Source organism: Acanthaster planci, linkage group LG11 (assembly GCF_054643075.1).
Source record: "Acanthaster planci isolate LZ-2023a linkage group LG11, COTS_SCS, whole genome shotgun sequence".
NCBI classification, from domain to species: domain Eukaryota; kingdom Metazoa; phylum Echinodermata; class Asteroidea; order Valvatida; family Acanthasteridae; genus Acanthaster; species Acanthaster planci.
Window position 1 is genome coordinate 2996957 of NC_141787.1, and position 16376 is coordinate 3013332.

At 40.4% G+C, this 16376-nt stretch overlaps 1 protein-coding gene and 1 long non-coding RNA gene across 2 annotated transcripts in view; both read right to left on the minus strand.

Annotated features, from left to right (window-relative positions):
* The window catches only part of whrn (whirlin), a 99442-nt gene that overhangs the window by 55031 nt on the left and 28035 nt on the right, over positions 1–16376 (minus strand). Inside the window, exon 3 of the mRNA XM_022250065.2 lies at positions 10494–10619. Coding sequence (XP_022105757.2) covers positions 10494–10619 — 126 coding nt within the window. The remainder of the gene's footprint in view (positions 1–10493; positions 10620–16376) is intronic.
* LOC147797252 (uncharacterized) lies at positions 579–6721 on the minus strand. The gene is made up of 3 exons (XR_015427130.1): positions 6284–6721; positions 5412–5978; positions 579–5132 (listed from the first exon to the last, which is right to left on the minus strand). It is a non-coding gene; the product is annotated as an uncharacterized LOC147797252 (long non-coding RNA).

Sequence of the window (16376 nt, forward strand, 5' to 3'; positions counted from 1 at the left end):
CTTGTTGTCGACCCGTGTCACCCGTTTGAAATGCTTAGGGACTGGGATGCAGAAGTGTTGCGCCCAGGCCCAGCAAGTGGGGGAATCTAAGTCCCAAGTGCAGCGCCACTCTGCACTATTGTTGACTGCGATGCTTTGGTGTTACGTTGGGGAACTGAGCATACGGATATTGCATGCACTGCAGCTCAGGCCCTTCAAGCGTGGCGTGGGCTAACCTTAAACTGAACCAAAGATAATATTGCCAGCAGGGATTAGCAGTGGGATCACAAGTTTAGCTAGATGCCACTCGATCCTCCGCAGACTGACTCCTGTTGGTCTAAGGAGAAGGTGGGGTCGCAAAATTCAGAATGCTGGCACTTCCTCGCGAACCCCAACAAAACTAGGGTCCCCCAATTGACCCTATAAATATACCAAGGAAAGAGGGGGACTGCGGAACCCCCAATAATCCCAGGGTCATCCCGTTGACCCTGTGTATTGCTTGATAGTAACAGCATAGAGTCAATTACCTATAAAATGCACACACACGAAAAGAGAAAATATACCACCAAAATGAGAAAATATGCACATAAACTAAGAAATGTAGAATGTACGTTTATTACCGTGTTACAGTTTGATCAGAATGTCACAAAGGTGTGTAGCAAAACGGAAACTCAATAAACTCGAAGATGTCAAAAAGACATGTCTGCTTAGAATTACGCTAAGGAAAAGAAGGATAAATATCGCGGCCATTCTGCTATGCTTCATGGGACTTGAGGGCGCACTACAGTTGATCAGAAGATTTAGCGAATTGAATCGGACGCAAAGGAATTTGCATATTTAGGGACTGTTTGGGGTAGGTTGAAAGCAGAAGACAGGTAATTGTGTCCTTTAATTCATTCAACACAACTCTGTATTTTTAGTATAATGAAAATTTCACATTTTAAAAGATATTTAAAGTGGAATTTAAAGATTAAAACTATGGAAATTGTAACTTTTTGTTGGCAAGTCTGCTGAAGCTTGTGTCTTCATAAACATGGGAAGCAATAATAGACACAACATGTTATTTATGATGATGGGAAGTAGAGTCAGTCACAGTCCAGCCATGTAAGTGGACTTTTTGTGATGTAATCTGTATTTTATCATGGCCTGGTCCACCAATTACACTAACCCACATCGGTTACATTTAAAGATTATTACAGTATCATGAACTATAGACCATTTCTCTTGTAATTTAGATGACAAAAAAGCCTAGCCAGCCAGAAAATAAAGCCCTCGGACAAAAGCAAGGAGAAACTGATGAACTCATTCCAGGTGGCAATTTTTTTTCTGTATATTCGCTACGGCCCATAGGAAGTGCATAACAGTTAATGAATAATTCATGTTCGCTGCTCAATGCTACTTTCGCGCGTGTTGCCTATGTACACATGTATGCACGTGCTGGCCTAATATTGGGTTCTGCTCTAACAAATCATCGATTGTCACAGTCGTTCCTATCAAGCATGTATTATTTACAGTCACAGTGACTGTAAATAATACATGCAAAACAGTAGTATGAAGTTGAAAAATCTTGGGACCGATTTCTTCAGTTGCTTTGCATTTACTAATCATGGAAAATGGCACTCTACAAGAAAATGAAATGTTAGTTTTTTGGCTGACGTGGTTTACATGTAAATTAATAAGCTCCTCCCATACTGAAATACATCCACAGGATAATGAGGAAATAAGAAACAAATTCGGGCCAATGTTATGTGCATATAAAAAAGTCAAGAAGATGAATAAAAAAATTAGGCTTGAAATACAATGTCAGGAACCTGTGGGCACACCTTGGGGATTTTATATGTTTGCTTGGTCGTGTGTCAGGCTAGCATTTAACAGTGATACATGATAAACAGAACAAATGTCTGGTGTAAATTTTCATTCAACCAAAGGATCAGTTTACAGGTTGCATCCATGCTAATAAGTTATCGTACTATGAGTGTAATAACTTATTTGAATCTGTTTGCGCTGAAGAAATTACTGAAGATTACTGTACGACAAATGTTCTACAGTCCTTTTTTTAGTAACGCATTAGGCTTATGGTTTTAAAAAACTGTTTACTGATTGCAACCTATGTTTGTACACATATTTGCATCATCTCTACTGGAACATTAAATGGCACAGATCCACATGGGGGGTGCAAGGGGAGTGGAGTGGACCCAGGGGTTAAACTCGCTTGCTTTTTGAGACCAACAAAAATAATTTACAAATTAGTTTACAACAATACGTAAAAGGTAACATCCAACAAGGGTTGTTATTTTGAGTAGATCAATAATATAAAGTACTCAGCAATAAGAAAAAATGTGATGGGCAAGACCGCCCTGAAAAAATCACGTATATAATTATAAAAACATACAGAATTCAGCGAATTTGTGCCTTTAATTTGGGAAATGTTTTAAGGAAGAAGTCTTCTTTGCCAATTTGATGACAGTTTCCAGCAAGTGTATTGAAAAATTACAAGTGTTATTGAGCTCATCTGTCTTCGACAGCTCATCGATCCAGATGACTGCGTAGAGTCAACTGTAATGTCGAAAAATGGCATTTCATGGTATTAATTCAAATCATTTGGGTCAGTTTCAAGTTTTAACATCAGAGTGACTCTTAAAAAAACAGTGCTTGCAAGAGTGTTTTGTAATTATGATTTTGTCTGTCAGATTAGAGTACCCAGCCACCAGACAGTCATTCGTGTGGGTGTAAACGTCCATTATTGAAATGATGAATTTTTGAAGAATTTTGAAAACTGAAACTCTTGAAAGTGTCCCATTTGTGTGCACTGCATTTTTCAAACCACCCGACAGCAAGTGGTTAAAGAATAATATGCCACTGAAAAAAATAGTACAAAATTGCTGGCAAATGATTAGAAAGATTTGGCTAGCCATTACAAAAACCTAAACCATTCTCTAAAACGCTGCTGGATGTAGTGCTCAAAATCTCCATTCCCGATGTTTGTTTTACCATTGTCACCATCCCAACTCAAAATCACATCAAAATTAGCCCTAAACCCCAAGCTGTATGTAAAAATCACATTGAAATCGAAGGATTTGGGACTGGAGGCTATGAACTAAGAACATTTGATTTTCATTGAGAACCATATTACATGTCTTGCGCGTCATTTTTTTGCAAACATGTGGCATTACTTGTTTATCCTTAGTATCGGGTGAATATTTTCCTCTGAACTTGGAAGTAGCCTTGGTGGCTTTCGAAGTAATTTTTGCTGTACTTACCAGTAATTACATGTGTTGTAATTGTGGAATATTTTGCAATTGAAGCTGACTTGATTTACACTCCTGTAGTTCTATTTTCTTGTGACTGTACCTTCATAGTGTTTGGTGTTTTGGCATCTAATGCAGTTGTTTTAATCAAACTTTAAAACAATTCTCTGACGTCAGTTTTTATGAATATCCTCATTTGAGGAATTGTACAAAGCTATGAATGAGTGAACCTCCGGACTGTAAATAGAAAATAAAGTATTTTTGGAAGATAAATTTGTGTGTTTGGCTTTGCACTGATTTAGTTCTCACACACTTTCAGTATTAGGATATTGGGATTCCCTCGGTACTGAGTTTTAAAAATTGTCCTATTCAAACTTTATTCTAATCCAGCTATTGGAGATACATGCCCATGTATTTTTTCCAAAGGACTTTCTTATTTATTCTGTACAGGAAGTACCGCCATACTGCATATAGGCAGCTGACACAGTGGTGTTGGGGACACTTTGGACGCATGGTACATGTACATGTTCCACTTCCAGCGTGTGCTGTTCATCTCATCAGGGAGGCCTTTCCATCTGTGGACAGCGTTTGGATTAATGAAGTTGAGTCAGACTAATGTAAACCAACATTTTAAACGGGGATGTAAAGTTGGTTTTTTGACATGGTGAAAACTGTGGAAACTGCATGAGTGTATGTGCACATACACAAGATACCTTTAGTAAATGCATATGAGACACAAAAATGAAGAGATTGTGTTACTTGAAATATTGTTAGATCACTAAATGAATCTAAATAAAACAAAAATGCATCCCTGTTTAATATGCAAGACAGACTTTACTTACTGCCACACATTTTGATGTTAAACTTCTGAGGTCGTCACATTTGTCAGATCTATACTTTCATATTACATGTACATGTATTCTCACTTTGATTCTGTGACTTGGATTTAATATGCTCTGTGTACTGTAAAAACTATGTGTATTCACTGATCACATTCCCAGTTTTAGATATTCTATGCAAATTTCTTTCAACAGTTCCAGGTTTCAACAGTGCTTAAGTAAAAATACAGCAACCTGTCCAAAAAGTTCCCAGTGAGAAAAATATAATATAGCAGTTAATGGCAATTGTTACCTCTGCCAAAAAAACCCAGTTTGAACATGACACGCTAGTAATAAGTATCACACATGATATTGGGTGTATTTGATACAAATAAAAGCATACAGAAAACTGAGTGTCAATATTGACTTTTACAAACTGCTTTGCATACTTTGTATCATATGACTGTGTAAATGTATGTATACAGTCAAACCTCAATAAGAGCACTGCTTTCTGTTATGAAAAGAGTTTTGGCTAGAGTTTTCCACTCCTGTTAATACACGTACAGTGTACAAGGTTCCTGTTACAACTATGTTATTTTTTAAATTTTCAAGGACCTCTTTGTTAAGAGGTTTGACTACCTTTCAAGAATATCAAATGTTGATAAATACATGTATAAACCAAACAGCAAGGACTCCACTAATTTAAAAGTAATAAAATCTGTTATGGTTGCCATAATTTAGTTTTCGCTTGCTTGATTGGAATTCTCAACTAAATCAAGTTTAGTGTGTTTGATATTATATTAAGCACAATGTAGGTGCCCAATCCAACTTGATCCAAGACATGAAAACGTTTTGACTGTGAAAAATACAGAGGTTTCCAACTGCCTTTTGAACATTAGACACAGTAAACTGATAGGAATTACAGTTGTTTCATTTTGACTTAAATCGGCTTTGTTGCTTCGCTATCAAATCCTCCTCGTTGGGGACCTCGTACTTGCAAGAGGGGGTGGCACTGGCTTGACATTGACAGGGATGATGCCGTGGGCGCAGCATCTAACAACTTCACTGACCACTTCCTTGACATAACCTGCACATTAGAAATATATTTTGACTTCATTGCTCTGTTTCAAAGAAAAAGCTCAATAACTCACATATACATGGGAAAGCCTTGAGGAATGTTCCAAGAATGTGGTACAAATATCAACTTTTATAGGAGACCATAACACAAGCAACCTGGTAATAAATTACCCAAAAGAGCTGTGTATTCGAGTGGCCAAGTAACTTCCAATCAGAAGCAGATACCAGTTTGACTAGGGAAGGATGAAGGAACCGAGGGAGCAAACTGATGACATGTTAACTTATTTACCTGAACAAGCTGCAGATCGATGATATTGTTGTGATTGAGCTCCAGGGCAGTGTAACAGCCATGATTGGCCAAATGCCCAGGGCTGTCTACCTTCCCATCTCCTCTGATTGTCAGTGGTTTCCCAGATTCTTTCAGCCTGCTCAGGAGTAGCTTATCATGGTTGGACCAGGTCTTTTTGATTGCAGGCAGCAAAAACCTTTGCTGGTGGGTGCTGTACGTCCTTACGGTGTGTGTAACTATGCCAATGCTGTTGACCAGGCGCAGCACTTCAGTAGGCCCCTGCCCACCTAAGAGGATGGCAGCTGACACGAGCAGATTTCCTGCTTGAGTGGTAGAGAAAATGGCTGCGACTCCCACTGGCTCTGTCTCTTGCAACTGAGGCAGTCCTCGGTGACTGTCAGGCAAGAGCCAATTATTCGCTTCTCGATCTCCACCCTGGAGGAACTGCACTTGTGACAGTGTTTGAAAAGTACCATGAGTGAGCCCTCAAGCACGATGTACTTTGGTTGGAGGTGAGGGCTCACATCAGCTTGTTTTCTAAATGCGGTCCTCGGGCTTCGTCCTCTCCTAGTAAAGACACAAATCAGAGATGGATCGTTATAAAAACTTTTAATGCAATAAAAAAGTTTATGGCATTATATGGCGCCGCAAGTTTTTTTATATACATGAACTACTGCCTTCTTCAGCCCACAAAAAAAGGTTCCCTTTCGAAAGTCAAACAGTATTTCCAATCTCACATTTAACCCTCTAGCAGCTAATTAGCCACATAATTGCCACACCTCTGTATACCGACTCAAAGAAAATTACTCATGAGTAGCTGTTCCTCCCACCAGTATCCTTCAATTGCACTAGCAAACCCTTTCATTTATTACCTTCTTCTCGTTTGGCTTACGTGTTTTCCCAAAGAGTCAGATGATGATGATGATGAAGAGAGGTATTCGGGGAGTCATCCTCTGGCAACTCACACTCCTCTGGTTCATCTTCAGGTTTGCCCGCTTCTCCCAGTTGCTCAACAGGGCCCTCACAAACCTCCACTTGTCCCTCATCATCTAAGATTTTACAAAGACATCCGACAGAAGTCACTTTGACTGGTGACTTCGCAGAGTCTGTAATAATGGTCAAAGGAAGACAAGGCAAATTTCTTTATGTACAACTGATAACACAAATTGCTTTACACCAATTTTTTTTAATGACAGGCTAAATAAGTAGTCTCACCAAAGGATTACAAAATATTATTCGCTATGCTTGACAGTAGAACAAGAATGCATATAAAGCACATTGGAACAGCCCCAAAAATCTGGATTTTATTGATGCTGTCGTACCTGGATGGGTTAAAGGATCAACCAAAGTCTCTATAGGATTCGTCTGGCATTGCAGTGCTGCTCACAAATTTGTCATGATAAGAAAATAACAAAAAGATAAAAATAACAATCGGAATTATCACTTCCTAATACATGTACATGTGTAAAGAAACAGCTTTCATACAGACAAACTACATACTGTATGGGAGACCAAACACATTGAAACATAGCAAAAACATATATGATGTAACCCCGTCCCAAAAGAAGTCTTGAGTTACTATTTCAACTTTTTTTCTTTTGACTGTAATTTTTTTTTGCATAGTTAAATTGTTCTTTCCTGAGCTTTTGACTTTTCTACTGGTAAGCATTGTTTATACTATTGTGTGTCTTTTCTGGGGTTTAGTCATTGCATTTTTTCCACAATGACTCTTGTAGTAAATTGTGAAAACAAGTGTACGGATTGATTTTATGAAGTCTGAACTTTGGGATATTTTGAGAAGTCCTAGCAAATTTACGATGTTGAAGGTTTTGGTACATGTATATCGTAATTTCCACTAGCCAGTAATATTCTGAGACTGAATCCAAAAGAGATGTTTCCTCGGAAAGCTTTCCTTTTACATTTAGCTTAACATACATGTTAAGTGAATTATTTGAGGTAGTTTCAGTGCACTTTTCAATCACTTTAACTTATAACTTAGTGGAGGCTGAGAATAAGTTGTGCCCTTCACTGCATTGAGAAATATGAGCAGATTTTGAATGTATGTGTACATGTAAGTCAGGACTTTTCACCCATCACATCCATGGTGTCAGTGATAGACTGACTGTAGTCCTACAGTCTGGACTGATGCTTTTGTAATGCTTTTCTGATGACTATGGTTTATTTGAACAGGGTTTGTGAATATTCGATAGATTCTGAGGTGCGTTGATTTATCAAAAGTTAGAGATATGAATTGTCTTTTGGTCAAGCTTTAGACTTTGATTTTCTGAGTTGGAGTTTTCACCAATTAATTCCTACCTCATGATTCGTGGGACTGAGAAATGTATTCCTAGGGTGACCCTGTATAGTTTTAAGATTTGTTCTAAGTCAGTGCCTTAGATATACCTTTCCTTTACGTGCTTACTTACATGCAAGATGATATTTTATTGTTAGGCTTTCTTACACGATGTACAGCTATACCAAAGCAGGTAACCCATAGAAAGGCAGTTGTGTTGGTCTGACCCCATAAATGTTTTCATATTAGTAATGTGGCATGGATCACTATGCTCTCTATCTTAGTTACTGAACTGCACATTCTGAAAGAGGGTCTTGAGGGGAGTCTCTGTAGTCCACCTGAAGAGCTGTCCCCAGGCATCCCAGCCACTGAGCTATTGTGACTTGCAGACACAGCACAAGTACACCAAGGCATCTGCGGCACAAATCATCAGCATCAATCTTGCAAGATCCGCAAATATTCCTTTGCGTTACATTTCTTCTGCTGAACTTTTGCTCTTCACTTTTTGTCAACCGGCTACCAACATGACGGACTCCTGTTCTCCCACCTTGGAAGGACTCATCACAACTCATCTCTACATCTGGAACTTTAGCGCCATTTTTTTTCTTGAGCTCAAAGTGTATTCTAACTTAACTGGATCCTGCACTTTCTGTAAATCTCCGATTTTAATTTATGGCCACCTGAATTGGTGATCTCTGGATTCACTTCATATTTCTCATATTGACTGGTTTGTCTATTCCCTCCAATAAAGCAAAATCTCTTTTGTACGTAAATCCTGAATTGTGTGAGGTCAAGAGTTTTTTCAAAAGGGGGTTGGTTCCTGCTATTTTGAAATGTGAACCACGGGTTACATATATACTTTCTCACTTTTCACTCCCACCAAGCTTCAACTATTGTACCATTGTACCCTGGAGCTACAAAAAAGGATTGTACCCACTCATCATGCTTGTGTAAAGGTGCCCTATCATACCACTTACACTCTGTCACAGATTATAATGAAAGACAAAGAAAATGCGCGCCTGTCCAAAAGGATAAGGTTTACTTGTGCAATGCATGTTGTTGCAAAACTGTCACTTGACCAAGAATGTACATGTACCAGCAGATTTCTTCCACATCACAAAGAGGACAGTTTTCGTTTTCCAGAAAAATAATCCCAACAGTGACAAGAAAAAAATCATCCCAAACAACAAACACCTAAACACCGAAACTGCAGAGATGTCTAGCCCACCCCCAATAATTGGTTGTTTCTCATTCCCAAATGAAGATTGGCCTACAAAGAATTAGCAAATTGATCTGCGGTATGATCACCCATAGAAAATGGAACGACATACAAGTACAAGTTAGGCCTACAGTACGGGGAAAGAGTGTAGGATGTATACAAATTATGCTTGGACTGCATGTTTTTTTGCAAGCCACAGTGATTTGATTACCACCAGGACTGTTACTGAATTTTGTGAAATGAGTGGAAGCGCAAGATAACTGTATGAAAGTCTTCCAACTGGGGATTGGCATGGCCATGCCAAGGCAAGCTGCATGTGACATGTACGTGTATGTACAATGTACACATATTATACTTCACATATCGCTACGTGTACGTGTGCGCACCAACCCTGGTGGTGTTGCGTAATCATCAGCAACGTGCGTATATGCTCACGTGGTACAAGAACTGCAACAATTATGATACAAAATAAGCAAAAAATAAATCTGCAAAATCTATTCTGTTGATCTGTCTAGCACCACAAAACTCATAAAGTAAAACCCATAACGCTTAGGCCTGTTTTTGACTCAATAGAATGCACTCATACTGAACGACCGTACACTATCCACACGTCATGTACAGTACATGTACATTGCACACGTGGCCGTGCATGGGAAATGGTGGAAGAACTTACCCTGATTTTTTCGCGTTTGGCGAAAGCTCCTCGTAGATGTGGCCATTTAGAGGCCTTCTTCAGACTCTTTCCTTTTCTTGAAGATGGAAATAGGGTAGGCACAGCATCCATCTTCAGCATGTTTTTAATGTCATGCCAAACAAAGAATACATCCCGGCCTTGACGCACGACGGCTCATAGTGGTCGCTGCACTGGGCCGAAAACTTTAAAGGGCCGGCCCACTTTGCCCTTGTGACTTTCACTTTGGCCGTCCAAATTCTCCGGTATTTTGGATCAGAAGGAAACATGTGCAAGCTCACGCCATCACTGGTAGTCTTGCTGCACCAGCAGCAACACACCTTGTAGGTATGGCCGAGAAATCAGGTTTTTAGTATAAATTTACAAGGATCACGAAACTTTTCTAGCAGCTCAACACGTGTCAACAAACCTGGCAGCGCAGCAAGCTTGTGCCTCTGTGTATGTCACATCCCACGTGAAGATTTATGCTAATGAGGTTTGAGTTTTGCAGACTGCGGACCTGACCGAACTTTCAAAATCAAGTATTGCCTTCATATTTCATAGAACCTGTCAAATACCAGTACATGTGATCTAAATTTGTTGATAATGGTGTCCCAGTAAAGGTTCCATCATATTTTTACATGCACTGTTTATCTTGTGTCAATAAGACACAGATTAAGTCAACTGAAATTTGCAGGCCAGTCCCATTTTTGTCGAAATTGAAAGAAATCGGCAGTCTATACGCCCAAACCACTACTTCTTAACTTGAAATTTCAGTATTTTTAGCCATAGTTTAATATGAACAAAATTGAAAAGGGTGAGGTTAAAACTTCAAAAAAAATGTTTGATTTGGCACAGAATGACCCATGGAAAAGGAAAGTGAGCATTGATAGAGCTCACCTTGAGACCAGCATGCTCAGCCACGGAGTAAGCATCTACACCTGTGATGTAAATCCCCAGACTAAACTCATGACCTCCCCTGATCATCAGGCCCAGGCTTTGACCATCATCAACAAGAAGGTTGACCTGAAATACATTAGAGAAGAGTAAAAAAGGATAATGAAAAACTTCAAACAAATACACATGTACACGTATGCATTTACAGTTGTACATATATGCGCTACCAACATGGTAAGATCTGTGTTGTACATGTACATGTACGATATATGTACATATCCAGCAGTGTTGGATTTCCCCTATATTGCATCGCATTTTGCAATGCAGTATCCACCACATGCTACGTACATGTACTTTCTAAAATAAATCGCACACTGTGTGATGCAAAATGCGCAGGGCTTTCCAATGTCCATGCTGTAATAATGCTTGAAACAATAATTCCATTTACATATACATGTACAGATACAGCGGGGCACAGTGTCCTTTGAAATACACAAATGCAGAAATCCAGTCTGTGAGTTGACTTCATGCAACTCTGTTCACTTAAGATAGCCGATGTACATGTAGGGAACCAGCTACACTCAGGCATTTTGCAAGTGGCGCAGGTGTGCATTATGCAGCATGTACATGTACATGTATGTACATGACAGACCAAAAACACGCATTGTTTTGTATCTCACAGTTGGACATTGTGTTAAGTCTGACTTCTAAACGAGTCAAAATAGAAAGTCAAAGTGGTGGAAATGAAAATAAATGAAGGGTAAAAAACAAGTTTGACTGATACTGGCTTGAAGAAAAAGTGATGAATGTTTCGTTTTGGACTAACATTACCTACGCTTTACGAAAGACTAATGTAAAACATAGTACATGGTATACTGCCAGATAGTACCTTTCACTAGTAAGCCATCACTAGCCACAAGACAACTAACACGTGTTCACACCCATACCTGTTTTACATACAAAGTGTGGACATTTCTTTGTTCTCCTGTGGATAAGGAAACTTGAGGAAAATGCTCCTTTTCTCTAATAGGATAACTCCCTCGAGCTGGATTTTTGATGATTTCCTGGACTGATCCTCTTCATTTTGCCACGGATAACCTTGACCCCAAAATAACTCTGAAACTGTTTTTCAGAGAGGGGGAAACGTGTGGACATGTGCGAGTCCACACTACGCCATCGGACCCTCCATTATGTGGACTTCTTTTGTGCAGAGGTTCACACTATGTATGCCATGCCAGCACACTCTTGCTAGCGAAATCAAGGCCAGATTCTTTCAATAGTAAAGTTTAGGCCAAAAAATTAGTTCTGCTTTGGTTTCCTAACCAACCCTAATCTCTCGGTGCGAACCTGAGATTTTTACTGGCAATTAGAAAAACAGTTTTTAAGAAACATTGAAAAATCTTGTTGTCTTTTTGCCTGCACAACACCTATCAACAACTATTTTCACATTAAAATACTAAAATTTATGTTTGCCTAATTACATTTGCAATTTTTGAATTGAAAGTTCCGTTATTATCTAAAGGCCCCTCCATGTTTTGCTATTGTGGTGGTGAAAACACCTGGCGATAATGCTCAATGCATCAAACAGATTTGTAACTTGGACAAAAAAACAAGGAAATTCCCACCTTTACAAAACTTCCTACAGTTTTTTCAATTTTCAACGGCATGAGTGTGAAGTGAAAAACGAGGAAATCAGCTGATCCAAGGAAAAGTTGCATGACTGATAGAAGCATTGCTGCACTGGTTCCCACCATGCCATTGCCACAGAAGGCATGATGGAAATGCAGCAACCAGTCTAGGCATCCCAGCCACAATAGCGTTGTTACATTACATGCATGCAGCTCTACAGCTGCACGAAGAAATAAAAATATTTGTACATTCAATCAATGACCGGGATTCGCTTTTCTAGCAGCCATGTCCAGTTCCACTCATTTTTCACCTTGATTTGATGTCTTATAATATGTCTGCTCTTTCTAAAATTTCCATATTTTGACAAAATCTGTTGCATGATATAAGAGAATTTTTACTCCAAACAGCACACAATTAGGTTGTAGACACCGATCAACAGCTTGTCCTGTGAAAACACACATGCACAACCATAATGTTCCTGGCTTGTTTTGTACAATATTCCCATTCATACAATCACTGCAATCGAGAACCACTGACTGACACAATACAATAGTCTTGACTTCAAGGCTTAATGTGCTCGGCACACTAACCGATACAGCAAGCACAAATCGACTCATCCAATAAGTGCATTCAGACATGTTGGTACAAGTATGAGTGGCGCTGCTGGAACTCTGGTAGTTTTGACAATAAGGGCATGCAGGTGCAGGCAGCGCGTGCAGCATTGCATGCAAGCTGGTCAGCCTTGCTTTTAAGGCTACTAAAGGGACAGAGCTATAAATGCATACCGTTGACGTAATGCGTGACCATCATTGAATTCGAGATGCATTAGAAATGACAATTAACACATTCCCATTTGTGTTTTCTTTTCCAGCCTTTTCTTTAGAGCCGAAAGGAAAAAAAAAGAAAACAGAATTTCGGGGATCTGTTTGAAAACCAGATACAAATAAAACCAGGAAAGTGACATCTACTAATAGATTAAATCTTTGCTAAATCGAATATGACCATCAGCGATGGACAGTGCTTTAATTTTGCAGCCTCGACGAGCAGTAATGACGGCTAAAAGGAAGGCCAGCTTCATACCCAAATGAAAAAGGGTAGCTTGTCCCGCTGGTTCAAAAGGGGGGCTAGCCAAAAGTCGAAGGACATCCGCCAGATTCCATGAAGGAACAAGTCGTCTAGTTGGGGCGTTCAATAAACATGCCTTGAAGATGATGCATTGCAGAGTTGTTCGAGATCCATCGGGAAACCAACCGTGGATAGTCGCCAGAGCCATCTACCTTTGGCAGCCAGGGCAGCAGCGTCTTGAGAAAGCCCTGCCTGCTGAAAGGATCATTGGACAATATCCAACACGTTAGGTGTAGGTGAAAAGGATCCAGATGGAGATGGCAAGAGCCGGGTTGGAAAAGCAGGTCATGACACTGAGGGAGCAACAGGGCAATGTCGACTAGCAGCCTTAACCACTTCCTGCCGGGGACTCCGGGATCGGAGACGTATGGTTTATATGGGTGGCCGGGGTCTCCGAAACAGGGCCCTGTAACAATAAACCGTTCTCCGAACAAAAGACCAGGCTGCTGGGCATTACTGACATTTTTCACTCTCAAAAGTGGTGGTAATCCAGCCTTGTTTTGAAACTGTATACCACGGTTTGGGGCATTGAGAGTGAGCGGATTACCATTGGGGACAAAAGCACTCCACCACCGCAGCGATGAGCCACACAGCACCGCTGCACGCTAATCTGGCCCCTATTGAAAAGAGGTCAGCAGTGCACTAAGCCAGGTTTGTGAACAAAAGACAATTATACAACACCGCACAATCTGGGCTCTGTTTACAAGGCTGCTGGCCTGGCTGAAATACTTGGGCGTCAATGAGGGTCACCTGTCAACTTAGAGTAGTGCCTAAAGATTACTTGGTGCGGCTATAAACGACCGTTAAATGAAATGATGAATTTTGAAGGATTTTGAAAACGGAAAAAATGATATTCATGCCGGCCCAGCATCATCAACGTTGAAAAATACCCCGGCATGAAGTGGTTAAGACGTGGGGAAACCATGGCTGTCTCGACCAGAACAGGGCGATGAGAAGAATTCGGCAATGTTCTTTCTCTATCTTCGACAGGACCCTAGGGATCAGCAAAATGGGGGGAAAGCGTAGGCTAGGAGACCTTCCCATGAGATGCGCAGAGCATCGGTCGCCCAAGCCTGAGGATGCGGGAATCGAGTGCAGAATGTTGGGAGTTGAGTATTCAGATGAGAGGCAAAGAGGTCTACATGCGGTCTGTCGGTTACTTGAAAAAGAGCACAGACCAGCTCTGGCTGAAGAGTCCATTCTGTGAAGTAGATCCCAGAAAACAAAGGGTCGGTGAGCGAGTGCCCCCTTGGCGATTGATGTAGGTGACAGCCGTAGTGTTGTCTGACCGAAATAGAACTGTCTTCTTTGTCAGGAGCGGCAGTAAGTGACCTAGAGCATTGAAGATAGCCTGCAGCTCGAGAACGTTCATGTGTGTTTGTCATATTATTTGTTATTTGTAAATTGCACTTAAATTTCTTCAGGGGCGTGATTTTTTTACGCTCCTTCAGGAGTGCTGAGGAGCGCGGTAGGAGCGCCTGCGCGATCGCGCTCCTTTAACCCCTTCGCTACGGAGGACTACTACTACTGCACAATTGTGTGAGGATTAGTGCATACCACACATACAGTCTATTCACCATGCAGCTGCTGGTTCAATGGGGCCTGCTGCTGGACAAAGCCCTCCATTCAGGGCATACCACAGCCCAGCAGTCGCAGTCAAAATAATCCCGCCGTGAAGGGGTTAAAATGAAGGACTGAATATGCATTGATTTCATGCAATTATGTTGTGAATAAAGCTAAAATTGGCACATTAGGCAATTGCTATGCTAACAAAATATTGCACAGCGGTGTTTGTTGTGCAAATATTGTGAGGAAATTGAACACTAATGTCCAGTTATTCAGAGTACAGGAAACCGAAGAATAAAATTAAAAACAAAAGAGTATCATGTAAACAGTACACACCCTTTCACTGTAATTCGTTTAGGTACCACAAAATTAAAAAATGTAACCATGTGTTTTAACCGAGTCATTGTTCTGCAAGATACATGTAAGTCAAGTCACAAGTTAATTTTTCCCAAATCAAGTCCGAAGTTATTTTTTCACAACTTTCTACATTGTACATGTACATATAATGACAAATGTGTACACTGGCGTGCAAAAGCCTGATCACACCTGCATGCACGATTTCATACAACTGTTTTCCTGTAAAATGTACTGAGTTATGAATAAATTATCAAACCTGTGATGTGTCTTTATTTTAATCAAATAAATTCATTTTTCCAGTGTTTGATAACATTCCTTCCACTCAATAACGACAAAAGTTTCACTACAGCTGTTCACAATGTGTTTAAATGCCATCTTGGATTGCCTCATTAAGCATTCATGAGCACATGAATATCATTATCCTGACTTTCAAACCAATGGCAACAAATTTTGCTCGACGGGAAAAGCTTTGTAATTTATATTTTTGAGGAACCGGTAAAATGAAAATGGAAATTTGACAGGCCAGGCTATATGAAAGGACTTTCTTTTGCATCTTAATAGCTTACCTATAACTTTGCGAGAACAACCAATAGCTTGGTTCATGTACCGACCATGAAAAGAGGAAGCTCACGGCCTGGCACCAGGAGGGGATTTTCAACTGAGAGACTGCAAAACGACTCAGAGTTAGTGAGTATTGCAGGAGATCTAATCGAAGGAAGACCATGCATGTCTGACCAAAATTTGGCCATCTACAGGCAACGACCAAGAGGAACGGCAGGTTCCTCGTGCAGACCGCTTGGTCGGCTGGCAGTTGATCTGGCCAGTGTGACCGGTGTTGCAGTTCACCTTAGCACTGTATCAAACCGATTGGCTGATGCTGGACATCATGGGCAAGTTGCCATGCATAAGCCCTGCCTCATACTGGATCACAAAGCCAGACAGCTACTGTATCCCCGGTCCATAAGCATCAGCCATGGACAGCAACCGATTATGAATGCATTTAGCATGAATACAGACCTCAGAATAGTAGGGAGTTATTCAAGATTCTCAATCGGATTTGGGAGAGACTGGACTGCCAAATCATCACAAATCTTTTGGCTTCAAAGCCAAGAAGGTGTCAAGACGTCATCAACAACTGTAGCTAGTCAGGTTCCTGGCCCTGACATAGACTATAGAATAACACGAGTATAGGAATATAAAGTCTGGAAA